Source organism: Zootoca vivipara, chromosome 13 (genome assembly GCF_965207765.1).
Source record: "Zootoca vivipara chromosome 13, rZooViv2.hap1.1, whole genome shotgun sequence".
In the NCBI taxonomy this organism is placed as follows: Eukaryota; Metazoa; Chordata; class Lepidosauria; order Squamata; family Lacertidae; genus Zootoca; species Zootoca vivipara.
The window spans coordinates 38812155-38830363 of NC_142596.1; the positions used below are offsets into that span (position 1 = coordinate 38812155).

Here is an 18209-nt window from a genome sequence, read left to right on the forward strand (position 1 = left end):
GTGAGGGCTTCCCATACATCTTCATCCTGTCTTCCCTCTCCCCCATCCTAGGAGCTCAAGGTGGCAAACATAGTTACCCACTTTCCCAATTTATCATCTCAACAATTCTGTAACTCTAAAGCTGAGAGAAAGTGACTGACCTTTTGGATAAGCCTTTTGGATGAAGCGAGGATTTCAACCCTGTTCTCCCAGACCCTGGTCTGACACTCTTAAGCACTAACAGTGACTATGAAAGAAATAAAGAAATATTAAGGTTAAGTTGGTATGCATTCCCAGCTAAAGATTCCTGGACAAGTTCAAGGTTTATATTAGGATATAAAACCCTTGACAACTTTCCTTGTGATCTGCCCACTTGACCGCTTTCGGTTAGCGTCGGCAGCTGCCTTCTCTGTACTGTTTTGGGCACATGCTTTTGTTTATAGCCTACCAAGTATTTAATTACAGGTAGGTAGCCGTGTTGGTCTGCCATAGTTGAACAAAATAAAAAAAAATTCCTTCCAGTAGCACCTTAAGAGACCAACTAAGTTTGTCATTGGTATGAGCTTTCATGTGCATGCACTTTTTCAGATACACTGAAACAGAAGTCACCAGACCCTCATACCAATGACAAACTTAGTTGGTCTCTAAGGTGCTACTGGAAGGAATTTTTTTATTTGGTTCCAATTATTTAATGTTGATGCACGCTTTTATCTGGGTTGTTTTTTTAACTATTGTTTTTGAATGTTTTGATTGTTTTATCTACAATTCCACCGTTTTATTCTTTTTGTAAACCGCTTTGCGGTTGTTCTACAAACAAGTGGTGCATACATTTTTATGAAATAAAAGTTAAAACCCAAGGACCTCCTGTGCTCCGTCCCCACAGAAAAACCACAACCCTTTCAGTGGTTGCAGCAATTTCCTTAAATCTCTTCCTCGGACTTCCTCTCATTCCAGATCCAGCTTTTAACAGAAGACAGGGTGCTCCACTGGACTCTTTGCACAGGCATGATTCCCATTCTTAACCGTTTAAAAAATCAAAGTGCATTTCCCCAATGCTTTTAGCTGTTTCTATTTTATCTGTAAGCCGCCTTGAGTCCCTGCTAGAGAAAAGGCGGAATAATAATGGCAACACAGTACTGTAATAATAATGACAGGTGGTAAGACATCAAGGCTGCAACTCCTGACTTTGCTACTTTTTGTTTAGAGCGGGTGGAAGGGTATTAATAGCATTAATATTAAAATTTCGGATTTCTCGCTTGTTCTGGATGGGCCTCTCTCCCATCTCCGCCCCGAGAGAGACCAAAAATGGCGCCCGAAGTGAAACAAGACTCGAGCTTTTCCGCTCTAGCGTTCCAGTTCCGCCATAGAGAGGAAGCTTCGCCTCCCTCGGCTCCCATAGAGAGACTAGACCGGAAGTCTCGCTGGTTCACTCTGAGCCTCAGCGGAAACCCTTCCTCCGTCGGCTTTTTCCTGCGTCCACTGCGGGTGACGTCATTGCCGCTCGCCGCGGAGTGTTGGCGCACGAGGAGAAACGGCAGCATGGATCCAGCTACGGAGGTTCCTGTGGATCAAGGGCAGGTAAGAAAAGGCAGCCTCAATGGAGATGCGGCTTATCTATCAGTATATGGACATCTCCTCTTGGTGGCTTCTCTCTGGCTGGAGCGGAGGCAGCCGCGCTGGGCTTTGCGCGCCTTTCGTTCTGCGATTCGGAGTCTGGCGGGGTGACGATAAACGGGTGCTGGAGTAGGACTGAGGGGAGCCGGCATCAAGATCTGACAGTGCCGGATTTACGTATAAGCTAAACAAGCTACGGGAGGCCCCATTAGCTAAAGTGGCACCTCAGGTTAAGAAGTTTCAGGTTAAGAACGGACCTCCAAAACGAATTCAGTTCTTAACCCGAGGCACCACTGTATAGCTTAGGGTCCCACTCTCTTGGGGGGGTTCCCAAAAGAATTAAAGGGGGGAATCTGGATGTACATTTCCAAAATATAAGATAAAGAACAAGTAAAATAAAACCTACATACAGCAACAGTGTTTTGTGTTGTGTAGGCTCCTGTGATGTAAGTCATGGGCCCTGCCTGCTAGCCGGCTCCCCAAAATATCACTGGTTTGCTCATTTCTATATATAGGGTGCCTACATTCTGCATGGACGGGTTCCATGGCAACATATGAAGGGCCCCCTTACCTTCAGTAGCTCAGGGCCTTATCAAACCTAAATCCGGCCCTGGTGAAGTTCAGCGGGGCCAGGCCCTCTCAGCCTATCCCTAAATGGGGGTTGGGGTTGTGGGGGGAAATAGGAGAGGAGAGAGAACAGCCGGATGCGACTTCGAACCCCATAGGAGAGAAACCCGACTGCTAAGTAACTTTTAAACACTTTGGAACTTGGAACTGTTTGCAAAGGATACCAGCTCAGGAAAGGGCAACCAAAGATATCTAGGGATGGAGCAAAACCCTTATGAGGACAGGTTGCAGCTCTGGGGTCTTTTTAGGTTAGAGAAAAGGTGAGTAAGAGGCATCATAATAGAAGTTTATAAGACTATGCATGACATGGAGGAAGGTGTGTATGCTGCTTGTATGCCAGTGGGAAACCTGTGGCCCTCCAGATCTTGCTGGACTCCCGTCAGCCCCAGGCAGCACAGATGATGGGAGTTGGAGTTCATCAACATCTGGAGGGCCACAGGTTTCCCATCCCTACACTAGATAGAGGTGAGGGATTGAGCTCATTGTAAATTATGCTTCATGCCACTATGTATTTTTGTAGACGGAACACTTGCTGGGGATTCGTTATCTGTATGGTTGGTTGGAATGCCTAGAGTGGTGCTTGGATGTGGAGTACTGTACAGTGGTGCCTCGCTAGACGAATTTAATTCGTTCCACAGGTCTTTTCTTATAACGAAAAATTCATCTAGCGAATCCCATAGGAATGCTTTGAAATTTTTTTGCCCATAGGAATGCATTAATTGAATTTCAATGCATTCCTATGGGAAACCGCGATTCGCTAGACGAATTTTTCGTAAAACGCATTCATCTAGCGAGGCAACCTCCGCTAGAAAAAAAGCTTTCGTTAAGCGGAAATTTCGTTAAGCAGGGCATTCGTTAAGCGAGGCACCACTGTATTGCTAAGGATGCATTTTGGAGAGGTTGCTTATCAGGAGGGGGAGTGTGGGTGTAGTTTCTGTATCAGGAATTTTGTTTAGTTACTAATGATGCTGTTTTGTGGAGTTCATTGTATTTTTGTGTTTGATTTTAATCTGCAATCTTACATGTAAGAGAATATTTTGTTTTCCTGCAAATTCTGTTGCTTTAAAAGTATATTTTATATATAGCCTTCATCTGTGTTATAAGAATTCCAAGGTCTCAGATATAGAATAATGTTCATAATCACATAAGGTAAACACACACATAAGTATATAAAACATGTGTCTAAAATAGTACAGGAGAGCAATTCTGAAGCCATTTTGACTCTCCCTAAAGCAGGTGGCACTGTGGGTTAAACCACAGAGCCTAGGGCTTGCCGATCAGAAGGTCAGTGGTTCAAATCCCTGCGATGGGGTGAGCTCCCATTGTTCAGTCCCAGCTCCAGCCAACCTAGCAGTTCGAAAGCACGTCAAAGTGCAAGTAGATAAATAGGTACCACTCCAAGTGGGAAGGTAAACGGCGTTTCCGTGTGCTGCTCTGGTTCGCCAGAAGTGGCTTTGTCATTCTCCCTCGGCCAATAATGCGAGATGAACGCCGCAACCCCAGAGTCAGTCACAACTGTACCTAATGGTCAGGGTTCCCTTTACCTTTAAAGTACCTCAAATATTTTTCTGCAGTAGGAGGATAGGGAAAACTTTCCCATTTTTCTTTTCACTTGCAAATCCTCCATGTAAACCCAGTCTGGCAAGTATCTTGAAGGTGAGCAGATAATCAACAGGTTTAATTTTTTAAAAAGAGAGCCGGGAACTAAAGTATTTGCAATCTGAAAGTAATGGCTGGGCTACCCAGACAAATGCAATCAGAAAGACTTCATCAAGTACCTTGATAGACAGGAGAGAGGTTGCACTCACAATACTGCTAGAGACCGCCTCCTATGATGTATCTATGATTTTTGGGGTGGTTTTGGGTAAGGGGTGGGCAATTTCAAAAGTCTTTATAGGGGCTTGCACACCCTTGTATTGGGTCTCTCGCCCCTTCTTGCAAGCGGGGAGGGGAGTCTGTTGCAACCAACGGGGGGGGGGGAATCTGCCTTGCTTTCTACTGGATCCTTGCCTCCATCCATTCATCTCTGACCGATCATGGATTTAGGAGACTCAGTGCCTTCGGGAATTGGGCAGCAAAAGTCAACCCCACATTTTCTATAACATCTTTAATGCTTCATTTGAGGCTTCAGCTGAGGTTATTGCCTGCTTTGAGATTATTATTTTTTAATGATACCTTCTTGTGGATTTGTTCTTTCAGATTAAAAAAGCAGCTCAAGCCCTCCTTGCCTTCAGCGCCAGTAAGCAAAAAAATGCAGAGAAGCTGCTGTTGAATGAGGACCAGCATGTATTTCTGATGGTCACAGTTTGGAAAATCCCTCCACGTGAACAAGCCATCAAAATGTAAGGCTCTGGGTTTAGCTGCCCTGCTGTAATGTCTTTGACCACAAAGCCTTTTGCTTCCCTTCTGTTTCCAATGACCAGGCTGTGAGTGACATTACTTATGTAGCCGAAATGACACTACCCACGTTCAAGCAAGCTTTGACCTGGGAGGCCAGGGTTCAAGTCCCCACTCAACTTTGTGACCTTGGGCCAGCCGCTGCCTCTCAACCTTACCTACCTTTTCAATATAATTGAGAACATAAAAGAAAAACATAAGTAGAATCATGTAAAAAAAATCAGAATGGTAATATACCTTCCCGGCTTATCTGTGTTAATTTCCTTATTTGAGATTGTACTCCAGCTGGAAACTACTGTGCATTCTTAAAATCTTGTTCTCTTCATTCTAGAACACTGCCTCATGATATTTTGCCGGTCACATCAGATGTTTGCCTCTTCACAAAAGATGAGCCAAGCTTAACAGCTGAGCAGACTGAGAACTTGTACAGGAAACTCTTGTCCCAGCATGGGATCACAAGGATCAGCGAGGTACAGAGAGAACTCTTAGCTTCATCAATTGTTTTAGCCTGACATACAAATGCAGCCTAAGGCTTCATCTTAGAAATGTCAGTGATTTAAGTGATATATAAGTACTTTAAATCAGGCGTGGGGAACCTTTGGCCCTCCAGATGTTGCTGAACTACAACTCGCGTCAGCCCTAGCAGGCATGGTTACTAGAGTTGTTCTCTTGTCACATCTGACAGGCCATGGTATTTATATATCATGCAGTAATCTGCCTCATGGGGACGCGGGTGGCGCTGTGGGTTAAACCACAGAGCCAAGGGCTTGCGCATCAGAAGGTCGACGGTTTGAATCCCCGCGACGGGTTGAGCTCCTGTTGCTCGGTCCCAGCTCTTGCCAACCGAGAAGTTCGAAAGCACGTCAAAGTGCAAGTAGATAAATAGGTACCGCTCCAGCGGGAAGTTAAACTGTGTTTCCATGTGCTGCTCTGGTTCGCCAGAAGCGGCTTAGTCATGCTGGCCACATGACCTGGAAGCTGTACGCAGTGGTGAACGGTGCCGCTTGGCTGCCTGGGGCGGCACATACACAGTCCATCCTGGCGCATGCGGCATGACACCACGATGCATGCGGCAGGACGGACTGCGCATGTCCGCACATGCGTAGTCCGCGGCAGCATGCTCAGCCGGAGGAAGCAAGGGGCGGGCCAGGGGCCGGCGCGCTGCCCCCGCCAGGCTGGAGCTAGGGGCAGCCCGCCCCTCCCTTGCTACGCGCCAGCTCCCTCAGCTAATAAAGCGAGATGAGTGCCGCAACCCCAGAGTCATCCGTGACTGGACCTAATGGTCAGGGGTCGCTTTACCTTTAATCTGCCTCATAATTGGTTTGCATTTTGGTTGATCTGTGTAATGTTATGCTTTATTGTACATGAAAATGCTGTTCACTGCTTTAGGTCTAAATCGGCATATAAAATCCATTGGAAGCATTGTGATCTATGTCATTTTATGTTCCTTCAATTTCTATTTTATTGTTTCAATATTCTGTTCTTTACTTGGGGCGCTTTGAGCCTAAACTGCTATATAAATAAACTGTAATCATCATTTTATCTTTTAATTAAATGCTGTAGTATAATCTAACCAAGCTCACCCCTGTATCTGAAGGTCATCTCCTACAAAACACTGAAAAAAGAATATAAACCTTATGAAGCAAAGCGTCGCCTCCTGAGTCGATTTTCTCTCTTTTTGGCTGATGACCGGATTCGACGGCTTCTGCCATCGCACATAGGGAAACACTTCTATAGGAGTAAAAAGTAAGCACCCTCACTTGTCCATGTTTCATTTCTACCAAATTCTACTAAGGATGCTGAACTCTTACTGAACTCTTGCATTTTTCTATCATATAAGGGCTCCTGTGCCTGTGAATCTGAAAGCGAAGGACCTCTCTAAGGAAATAAACAAGCATCTCCAAGGCACTATTCTTCCAATCACAAACAAGGGCTGTTGCTAGTAAGTATTAATTTTCATCAACCAAGCTATGAATTTATTTACTGGCTGCATTTACGCATTCCTTCTCAGACATTTGAGACATTTTACATGATGCTAACCCAAAGAAATTCCAAACCGCAAAGGGGAATATTCAGCCAATTTTTACTCAACTCAACATACACTCTTTGAAATTAATGGGCCTCACTCAGTCCTGTTTGTTAATTTCAGTGGGTCTGCTCTGCGTAAAATTTAGTTGAGTACCACCCAAGCTAATAAAGGAGCAGACTTGTCTCAGGCTATTCGTGGTATGTCTTCATGAACTTTAAGGATGGTATATAAATTATTTTATTATTGGTAACCACAGTTGACTTGCAACTTGTGCACGTTTAACTTGCACGATCGCAGCCTTAAGGGCTTGGCAGTTGGCCACCTGAAATTGCACAGATTAAGAAGAGTTTGGATTTGATATCCCGCTTTATCACTACCCGAAGGAGTCTCAAAGCGGTTAACAATCTCCTTTCCCCTCCTCCCCCACAACAAACACCCTGTGAGGTGGGTGGGGCTGAGAGACTTCAGAGAAGTGTGACGAGCCCAAGGTCACCCAGCAGCTGCATGCGGAGGAGTGGAGACACGAACCCGGTTCCCCAGATTATGAGTCTACCGCTCTTAACCACTACACCACACTGGCACCACTAAACGCACACAAGGTAGACAGCTTAACGGTTTTTTCAGTGTGGAAAGAGCTTTCAGGGTTTCTTACCGGGCTCTGAGACTCCCAGATACCAGTAAGTGAGGCCCGCTCAGCGCACCGACTTCAGAAAGCTAGGGGTGGTTGTGGGTGGGGGGCACTTCCGGGGTTGTCTTGGCTATATGCGATTTCGGCTTTACAATCTCCTAGTGAGTTGCAAGTTGACTGTGTTATCATTATCATTATGTGCTTTGTAGTTCTTCACCCTGGTATTTATTTTAAGGAAGATGTCATGTACTGGCTTGGATGCAAAGGAGAGGTGGGAGACACCAGGCTGGAGAATCCTCAGGGAAAGAAGGCTCAGAGCCAGGGAACTGGTGGTGGGATGGTGATGAGTGGTCAGAGGGAGCAGACTGGGAGGAGGAGGAGGAGATGTCAGAAGCTGAAGAGGCAACAGGATTTAGTGAGCAGGAAGAGACTGTGACAGAGAGCAATCCAGAACCAGAAGCACCAAGGTGGAAGCTCTAGGTTCAAGGGCAGCATTCCTCTGAGGAATGCGGACAGGGGAGGGCTGTTGTGTTCGTCCCCTGCTTCTCAGTTTCCCAGAGGCCACTGTAAGACACGGGATACTAGACTAGATGGGCCTTCAATCTGAGCCTCCAGGGCAGGTGGTGGGGAGCCTCAAGCCCACAGGCTGAACCTGCCCCACCTGGCCTCCACATTTGGCCCACAAGACCATCCTCCCAAAGTCCGCCCCGCCCTGTTTTAGAGAGAAAGAACCGACAGCTGAAGGACTGCCATTCAGCAGGGTATTGACTCCAGCGTTGCTCTCTCTTTTCAGTTCTATACGTGTTGGTCACAGTGGCATGGAGGCCTGGCAGATCTCTGAAAACGTTGTTGCTGCCGTGAAAGTGTTAGCCACGAAAGCCCCCCAGGTAATGATGATCAGTCAGATGAGGGATTAAGGCATATCCTCTGCACACTCATCCAGGAGTAAATCCCATTAATCTTGCCGGAGCTTATTTCCAAGTAAATATGCATGGAATTGGGCTGTCCATCTTTTTATTAAAGCGGTTCGCTTTGTATCTGCCCTCTTTCACTAACCTCCTTTTCTTTCTTTCTTTTTTAAATAAAACAACAACAACACACAATTGCTGCAGATCTGGAAAAGTGTTAAGATCCTTCATCTCAAGATGAGCAAATCTGTTGCTCTTCCGATCTTTACCTGTAGTAATCCCAAATCAGGTGCTCCTCAGAAACGGCCAGATGCTGAAGTTGAACAGGTAGGAGACTGACTTTATGCATACATACTGGACTCTTTCAGTAAGGGTGGTCCTCCTGGCTGGTTATAGAACTACAGCTATTTAGTATTTTGTAACTTCTGCGTGTCTGAAGAGGCTTGCATAAGCAAAAATGTTTTAAGTAGGTACAGGAAAGAGAGCAGTGAAGGTCAGTAGAAGGGAGTTCCAAAATATAAGTGTTGCCACGCTGGAATACGGATTTCTTACGACTGCGGAAGGAGTATTGGGTTCCACAGATCAAAGCAGTCGAGTAGGCGCATTTGGGAATTGTAGTTCTACTATTCGGAGGGTGCCGGGTTGGCTGTATGTGGAACTAGGGGGAAGATCCCAAAACGTTCTGGGAAATGTGCATTGGTACATGGTATGTACCCATGTTGTCTGTATTGGTGTGGTCTTTTGATGAAGGGGCTAAGGAAATGAATAAATCCCTTCCAGGAAAACCAAGCCAAGAAGAAGAAAAAGAAAGGGAAAAAGACAGCTGGAAAGAAGAACTTGGCTAAAGCCGGGGCGACAGGAGAAATCACTGGGGGAAAGAAAGCAGCAGTCTCTGCCGTTGTCAAAGCGGAAGAAGAAGATGAGGATGGAGACATTCCACAGCTGGTTCCAATCGAAGCATCTCCTGGTGTGAAAAAGGAGAAGGTAAACCAAACCAATCTTGTTGCAATTGGAGCTTCAACATGACTGAAGATTCTGTTCTAGATACTTGCAGGGCTGTCCACACGGTATGCTGAACACAGGCACAAGGTGTGGGTGTGTTTGTGTGGATTATTTGTATGCTCAGGGGCACAGGTTGTACTCTCATGGAATGGAATGTGTGGGTATCTGTGTGGTAGTTTTGCCACCCTCCGAAGGAGGGGGAACGGTAGGCCGGGAAAGGAGTTTCTCCACGGTAGCCCCTAAATTGTGGAACTCCATCCCCACAGAGGTGAATTTGGTTATCTTCACTCTACAGCTTTTTCCCATATGCTCAAGAGACACTTCTTTACCTTTGCCTTTGACAGAGTTAATGTGGGTTTTTTGGGGGGGGGGACCCCCACCTCTTTTGTTTCATTTCATCTGGAACCGTTTTACTTGTTTTTACCATTTTGATGGATTTATCCATTTCTAGATAAAACTTCTGTAATCCACCCCGGGATCTTACACTGAAGGGTGGTGGGTTATAAATCCTGAAAAATAAATAAAATATAATACGTAACTTATTTAAGAAAATAGGCAAAAGTACATTTTAATAAAAGCGCACTACACAAAAAAGCATTTACAGTACACTGCTTCGTGAAAGGTGGTCATTGTATCCGCAAGCGATAGAAAATGTTGAAACGGAAAGCGACAAACTGGCGGGGGACCTTTTGCTTGAGATTTGGAAGAAAGGAAGCAGAGATTTTTTTACTTGATAGGTGAACAAAATCCAATACTGTAATGATGTTCTGGTGCAGTTTGTGCCAGGTGGGAATAATAGTAATAATTTTATTATTTGTACCTTGCTCTTCTGACTGGGTTTCTCCAGCATATGTGAAAAATATTTAAACATTAAACACTAAAAACTTCCAGATACAGAGCTGCCTTCAGATGTCTTCTAAAGGTTGCATACTTATCTCCTTGATATCTGATGGGAGGGCATTCCACACAGCGGTCACCACTACCAAGAAGCCCCTCTGTGTGGTTCCCTGTAGCCTCACAGTGAGGGAGCTGCCAGAAGGCCCTCAGGCTTGGATCTCTGGGTTTGGGCTGAACAACAGGGGTAGAGACGCTGCTTCAGATATACAGCACCAAGGCCGTTTAGGGCTTTAAAAGTAAGAACCACACTAGCTTTTATTCTCAGTGACATTTGCTAGTGAGTGGGGAGAAAAAATAAAATCATTCTATTTTCAACACATATTATGGTGAACAAAAACAGGCGAGTTCATACATCGAACTAACGTGTGTTCTGAATTCCGCGCATCATTGCTCCCATCATCATCATCATTTTTTAAAAGAAAAAAGTCTGTTGACTCCTGATGGGTGCCTTTATTCTCTTGCTTTCCCTCTTCAATATAGGTGATAGAGCCTAGTCCTGCCGCAGGAAAAGAAGTCAAAGCAGGCAAAAAAGGTTCGGCAACTCTAACTCTCCTTGGCAAGAGGAAGACATCCCTGTCTCCAGGAACACAACTGAAGACACTTGGAGTTGGGTCGAAATTGCTCGGACGAGACAAGAAACCCAAGACCCGGAGCTAAAACGTCTTCGAGAAGGAGCAGGCAAAGACCCCAAATAAGACAGAAGCAAAGTCTTCTTTGACCCCTAAACCAGGGAAATTGGTCAAGTCTGCCAAGAAAGCTCCTTAAACTTGGGGAAATGAATGTGCCGCAGTCAACATGACCAGCATTGCAGCACATTGTCAAGTTGCTTTCCTAAACATAGGGTTGTAGCCACCAAAGTTGTCCTGTTCGCACAAGGACGTGTCCGCTCACTCTTCTGTCCTCCCGTGTGCCCCACCCCACCTCCTTCCAAACACTCTCTGTATCCCAACTGGATGTCCTTGCACCAATAGGATGACTTTGTTGGGTACAACCTGTTTCAGTGGAGTCAGGAGTTCAGCAGAAAAGTCACCTTGAGAATAGGGTGCCTATAGAGAGCCAGCATTTTTCTTACCAAGCTGTAATCTTGTTTCACACTGCTAATACAGACCTGTGTTATTCAGATCTATATAAAGTCAGATTTTCCTTTTATGACACGTGCATTGCATCATCTTTTTTTGCCTATACTTCATTATCTATTTTATATTAATATAACAATTTAATATGACGTACAATTATAGCATGAAAGTTAAATAATGGACCTATTTCCTAACCTTAGTCTCTTGGGTAACAAGGATTTTTTTTTTTTTACAAAACACCTCCTAATACTCCAAATACGTTATTTATTCAGATACTTCTCAGCTGGTGACAATTTTTATTTTATTTTATTTAAGTACATTAAGCCCATGACATCAACAGAATTGAGTACTGTAGTTATCTTCTAACCCTAGTTACTTAATTTAGCAAACTGCTAGTAACCCCAATATCGATTCCTTTTTTTTTGGCAAATAAAATTCTTTATTTGTTTACTTTCAAACATTACAAGCCATATTATCACAAACAAAAAAGAGTAAGAATTAAATAAAAACATTACAAGTCATATAAACACAAACAAAAAATTAAGGATGACGTAGAAATGGAAACAAAACGAGCAAAGCAATAAAAAAAACTTACAGGCACAAAAAAGAAAAAATGAAATAAAATCTCTAATAACATCAAATCAAAGTTTACATCTTTTCAGCATCCCATCACCCTCCCCTCCACCCACCCTAAGTGATTACAAACTTCCAGCCATTTTTGTCCTGCGCCTTTCATTTTCTGTCATGCGTCTGCATACCTGATTTCTTATTTTCTCAATTGAAAAAAAAACACCTTTTATTTCTGAGTCTTCATATGGCTTCTGCAAGAGAGGCGTTTTCCACCATTGTAGCTAAATAGTTTCTAAATTTCCCCCAATCTTTATCTCTTTTATCCTCATTTATCCCTTTAACTTCTGCCATTTTCGTCGCTGAATTATAATATATTAACATTTTATTTTGCCAATCCTCTTTGCTCGGTATCTTTTTGCTTTTCCAATTAATATCCTGGCTGCTGTCGCTGCATACATTACGATAATTCTTATCATTTGGCCGAATTTCATCATGGAGCATCCCAAGGAGAAATAATTTAGGGTTCTTTTTCCAAGGAATACTTAGGTATTTTTTCATTTCTTTGTAAACCATATCCCAATAGGGTTTAATTTCACTGCATTTCCCCCAAATATGAATATAGCTGCCAATCTCATTTTGGCACCTCCAACATTTAACATCAATTCCTTTATACATCTTGGCTAGCTTTTCTGGGGTTAAATGCTGCATTTTAATTAAATGCTATGCTGCATTTTAATTAAATTTTCTTTCAAATCATAACTTGCCATAAAATTCATACAGTATCTCTATTTCATAATCTCTCCCAGCTTTCCATCATAATTGCTTTCCCCAAATCTTGTCCTCAACAAATCATTGATATTTTTGTTAATTCTTCTTTTGTTTCCCATTCCAATAATAAACTATATAATTTTTTATATACTTATTCTTGCCAATTGTTAAAATTTTATCAAATTTGGAAACTTCCTTATTAAATCCTACTTTTTTATCTTTTTGGAACCTTTGATTTATTTTAAAATACTGCAGCCAGCTGGTTAAATGATGTTTTATTTCATTGTAATTTCTTAATTTTAATTCACCCTCAACATCCTTTTAACTGCCACTGCTTCCAGTGGTGATATCCACCCCAGGGGTTTTTGTTTCTAAAATGCTGCGATGTTTTTTCCATATTCTATATATATAGACTTTCTTATGATATTATTAAAGAAAATATTTTGTGGCTTTAAATTTTAAAGTGCCTGGCGTGCTATGGTCCATGGGGTCACGAAGAGTCGGACACGACTAAACGACTAAACAACAACAAATTTTGTGGCTTTAAATTTTCTTGCAATAAATAAAAATGCCAACCAAAGCCTAATCCTTCTCCTTCCAAATCAAGTATTTCATCATTTTTAAGCTCCACCCATTCCTTCATCCAATATAATGCTGCCGCGTCATGGTAAAGTTCCAGGTCTGCCAATATCGATTCCAGATTGCTGTTGGGAATTGCATCTTCTAGATTGGGTCAGCAAGGTTTACCGGCCATGTGCCAGATCACTGCCACAGAGATCGTCCGTGGGCCGGACTGGTGCAGCGCGATGCTGGAAATCGCACCTGCGCATGTCCACGGCGCCAGATAGCGCTTCTGCGCATGCCCAGACGCGGAAAATCGCACTTGCGCAGAAGCGATTTTTGGCATCTGGACATGCGCAGGCGCAATTTCCAGTATCTGCACAGGCAGCTTATGGGTCGGTAAAACGGTCTTCATGGGCCACATCCGGGCCACATCCGACCCCTGTTCTAGATTGCATGCTATTTTCAAAATCCACAGTTGGGCATGACTTTGATCAGGACCAAGCAAAATGTCAGAAAATAGCAAATAAGCTTTCCAGTTCTCTGGAATTCTCCATCAGTCTGGATGTTACACAGAGCAAGGGCTCATGTTTTGTTTCTTTGTTTTGGACAAGGTGCAGGTAGGGGTGGAACAGAACGAAGAAAGTACAAAAATGAGTCTGAGTCTACATTTAAACACTGTTCCAAGATGGAGATCATGATTTTTGTACTTTATTCTGACCCCTGTTCGTTTAACATCTAGACTGGTGGCCAGACTGGTCTTTGAGATCAGCTTGCGAGTTGCTGGACTTGTGGATCTGAAAGAAATGCCCAGCTCTCATGGTGGCCCCAACCAGCTTGATCGGTGGGCCTGGTAAATGGGAGCTGTAGTTCTGAGGAACTACATCTGAGGAAATTCAGTCCTGGGCTCCAAAAGGTGTCACAGCCCTGCTTTAGTAGGATGGAATATGTGCATCAGGTGGAGAAGATTTTTCAGCCAGAGGACCTCTCTCCCTTCTGGGCAACTTTCTGGGAACCACATGCCAGCGATGGGCTGGACCAGAGGCAAATGTGAACTGAGCAACAAACACAAAGTTTGCCTTTCTGCAGGAGGCTATTTTCTATACACACACACACCCCACTCTGTCCTTCGTTAAGGCAAACAGGAGGTATGAATAGTAATACTTAGGAATTTAATAGCACATTTTCTTTGTTTTCAAATGATACAGGCATATGTTGCAGCAAGAATAACAAAAGAGGCGTTCACTCCTCTGCAAGAGGGAAGTTTTTTGGGGTTTTTTCCCAGGATTGCATTTGCCACATCTCCAGTTTTGTAAGTGCGGGTACTGAAAGCCCCAGATTAGCGAGCCAATGGCGGCTGGAGTGTGAGACTGAGGAGACATGCTCAGATTCCCTCAGCCTTATGCATCTTACAGTATGGTGGGTTTTTTTAAGGGTAAAGTACTGGCTTCACTATGATAAAAAACCTCTTAAATCTAAATGCCTAGTTGTGCCTGGACTTTAAATTGTGCTATTAGTGGCTTTTAGTTAGAGAGGCCAGTTAATATGGACTATGTCAAATGCTGTTTATAGAAATTCTGAGTTTTACGTCAGTAGTCCTAATATTTATGCAATAAAGCATTTACATCTCTTTATCAAAGAGTTTTGAAGCTGAGCAAATGGTTTTGTATTGTACATATAGATCAAAGATAACTTTCTAAAAATTGTTCGAAATTGCACACGTTATCTTGAGAAGTATTTAGCATGGTTTTTTGTAAAAACACTCAAGTTAGTGCTTAATAGCTGTACCGTGTGTTGGCCAGATCCAATGCACTTTACAAAGTCAAGGTCAGATGTAAACACTTGATTTCAGAGTCATCAAATACAATCTTGCAATTTCTACATCATAACATTTTTAGTAAACTTTCTTACTCAGTTGTCTGTGTGCATCTGTGTATGTTGGCTAATTTGGCTTCCATCTCTTCGAGCTATTTTCAATTACTAATTTTTCAAGGCACATGGCAAGTAAATTAAACTCATGTCTTGTCTAAGTGCAAAACATTTATCATCGATTAGAATCTCTTAAAATAGAATCCAACGGAGTTATTGTAAGAAGCAACTTACTAACTTTTAAGACTTGCTTCCGCCCTTCTAGATAAGTTTGATTCTGTTCATTAGGGTTGGAACAGAAAAAAATGGGTTCTATCCAATGCTAGTCCTACTCAGAGTAGATCCATTGAAACTAATGAACATGAACAGCACTAGCCAGTGGATATAACCCAACAATTTCCTGTGGCACAAGTGGTGTAATTTTGTTTAGCAAAGTGAAGGTGGGTGTGCTGTCACCATTTACTGCTGTAGTGAGGATCATACGTTTAAGCTGTTGTCAGAGGCTGTGCGCACACACCATATATATGAAGCAGAATTTCCCAAGAATCCTGGGAACTTGTTTGTTAAGGATCATAGAGTTGGAAGAGACCACAAGGGCCATCCAGTGCAACCCCCTGCCAAGCAGGATGCTGGGCATTGCTTTGTGAGGGTTAAACTACAATTCCCAGGATTCTTTGGGGGAAGCTATATGCTTCCCTTGTTAGCTTCACCTTTACATTACTTCCACCCATGTCCAGGTATACCTGACAACTGAGGATGATATGCTCCATGCATCTGACCAAGTGGGCTCTAGTCCATGACGTTTATGCCATAACATTGCGCTTTTAAAATTCCACGGGACTCTTGGTTTTGTTGCCACATGCTTAATTAATCCTCTGTAAATCAACTCCAAGAAAATGTGGCACATGAACATTAAGGCAACATGCCGTTCACATGTTTCACATTTGCGATTGCTCAGGTATATTTTAAATGGCTGATAATCTATCTTACAGCAATCATGTTTGTTTGCTTCCTAGTGTATCTTTAACCAAGCGAACGGGGTGGCTATGGAGGCAAACTTCCGCCAGTGTACAGCACCTTGGTTGTGAGATTGCACTGGCTGCCAATCTGCTACCAGGCAAAGTTCAAGGTGCTGGTGCTAACATATGAGGAAGCCCAGGTTATGTACTTGAGAAACCCCTTTATCCCTTGTGTATCCCACTGTGTTCTGCATAAGAGTTTATCCAAGTAAGTCCAAAGATCTTAGAAGCCCACTCCACAGTAATTTGGAGAAGTGGTGGACTTTGGGCTTTCAAATTTCAGCAATGCCCTGGGCAACACCAAAATTCGGTGCCCCCACCTCATCTTCTGTTCTAAGTCCTCCTTGTATCTGCCCATGGCACCCTCTTGACTCGATGCCCAGTGTGGGTGAACTGGTCACGCTCCCCTAAATCTACCTCTGCTTAGTGCAGGGCTTTCATCATGGCTGATTAGTTTATATTTTATTATATAAACTAATAAAATAACTAACACCCTCTTGACATTATAAATCAGCAGGCTGTATATGACTGAACTGGAGCATGTAACAGTCAGCAATCCGCATTAGTAAGGAGTGGGCCTCTTGCAATGAGCTAGATTTGGGGGTGCCCTCAAATGCGTACCTCCTTTTGACTGTAACATGTTTCAAAGGAATGATACTCCATATTGTCCCAATTCCTCTCTTCTGTAATCTGTTGCATCTCAGATTACAGAAAAGTGCTGTGTGCATAATCTGTTTAGTTTAATCATCCAATCCTGTGAGTTCCACAAGAATAGCAAAACTCAACCGTGTCAAATATATCTGTGCTAAAAGCAAAGACTGATTTGCTTCCCCCCCTGCACACGGCATCAGACTTCATTGGAAGACAGCTTCCCTAAAGGCTAAACTGTTATACCTATGAGAGGGCATGCAACGTTTTTTTATGGAAGAATGTATCTGAAGAAATTATAGACGGCATGTTTTAGCAGCCATACCCTTCCTTAGGTGCTCTTTGTCTTGGGCTGCAATCCTAAACACGCTTCTGGAGAGTAAATCCCATTAAACACTGGGATTTTCTTCTGAGTAAGTATTCTTAGGGTTGCATGGTTAAAGTCACTTTGTGAACAATCTTTCAATTAATTTTTTGTGATGTCTGCTTAGGTTTAAAAGGTAAAAATCTGCCTCTGGAGTTTTGCTTTTTCTGGGGACTTTAGTTCTCTAAGGGTGCTGAGAATTGTAGCTCTGAGGGAAAGGTAACAATTTCCAAGATTCTTTGTGGTGGAAGCAATGACTTGTAGTATAAATGTGCTTGAAATGTATGGTGTGGATGTGACCAGTGTATTTTTTTTTTATTTCCTTCAATGTAGATTTAACCACAGCTTTAACAAAACTGAAATTTAAAAATAGTTCTAGAAGCATTACATAAAATGGCTATGAAAACCCCCTTGTAGTGTGTACTGATAAACTTTTCTTTGTGAGTTAACAAGGCACCCTAAAGGAATAAATGTTTTCATTTTTATTTTCATGTAAAAACCTGCCTGCAGACCTTGAAGTAATGGCTCAAAATGGCATGTAGCCTAACCCCACCTGTATTTACTTGGAGGCAAGTCCCACTGATTTCAGTAGGACTTACCTGTAAACATTCCTACAACTGTGGCATCAGAAAGCAGCAAGATTACTGTTAGCACAATTAATAAACTAAGCGGCAGTACTTTTTTTTTTTTAACTGTTATGTGAAAGTTTTGCCTTGGAGATGCATATGCAAAGAACTCACATAAAAGGTTTGGGGAATGCTGTCCCCACCCCACCCCTGACAATATTCAGGATCCCAGGCAAAACAGCCTGGATTGACATTAGAACGCAGAGTCTTTTTGAAAGAACAAAGGAAGTTGCCTTGAACCAAGTCAGACAATTGGTTCACCTGGTATTGTCTACACTGACTGCCAGCAATTATCCGGGGTACTGTATTTAGAAAGGCAGTCTCCCTTTCTCCCTGGAGACATTGGGGATTGAATCTGGGACCTTTTGCATGCAAAGCAGATGCTCTACCACTGAGCTATGCCCTTTCATTGTGCAGAAAGTCCAGGCACAACAGTGCGGATGAATTGGTGCTACAGCGCCAGCTGATGATACCTTTTGCACCCAGTCCTGAGTGCACAGGATTAGGCTGTCAGACATTCTTTCTTCCAGCACCAAATAAACGGTTGCATCTCTCTGCCAGCTTTTCTGCCTGTTTACATTATTTTATTGAAATAGTACCTCAAACGTTTTCCTAGGATAATCTAGC

The 18209-nt window shown here is 43.1% G+C and overlaps 1 protein-coding gene across 1 annotated transcript; it reads left to right on the forward strand.

Annotated features, from left to right (window-relative positions):
• Positions 1-1485: 1485 nt before the first annotated feature.
• Positions 1486-11230, forward strand: RSL1D1 (ribosomal L1 domain containing 1). Its single transcript, XM_035130474.3, has 9 exons — positions 1486-1557; positions 4420-4562; positions 4949-5087; positions 6215-6363; positions 6458-6559; positions 8068-8161; positions 8387-8509; positions 8963-9166; positions 10562-11230. Exons 1-9 carry the CDS (start codon positions 1519-1521, stop codon positions 10736-10738), a joined length of 1170 nt encoding a protein of 389 aa, XP_034986365.3. The 5' UTR covers positions 1486-1518; the 3' UTR covers positions 10739-11230.
• The last annotated feature ends 6979 nt before the right edge of the window (positions 11231-18209 follow it).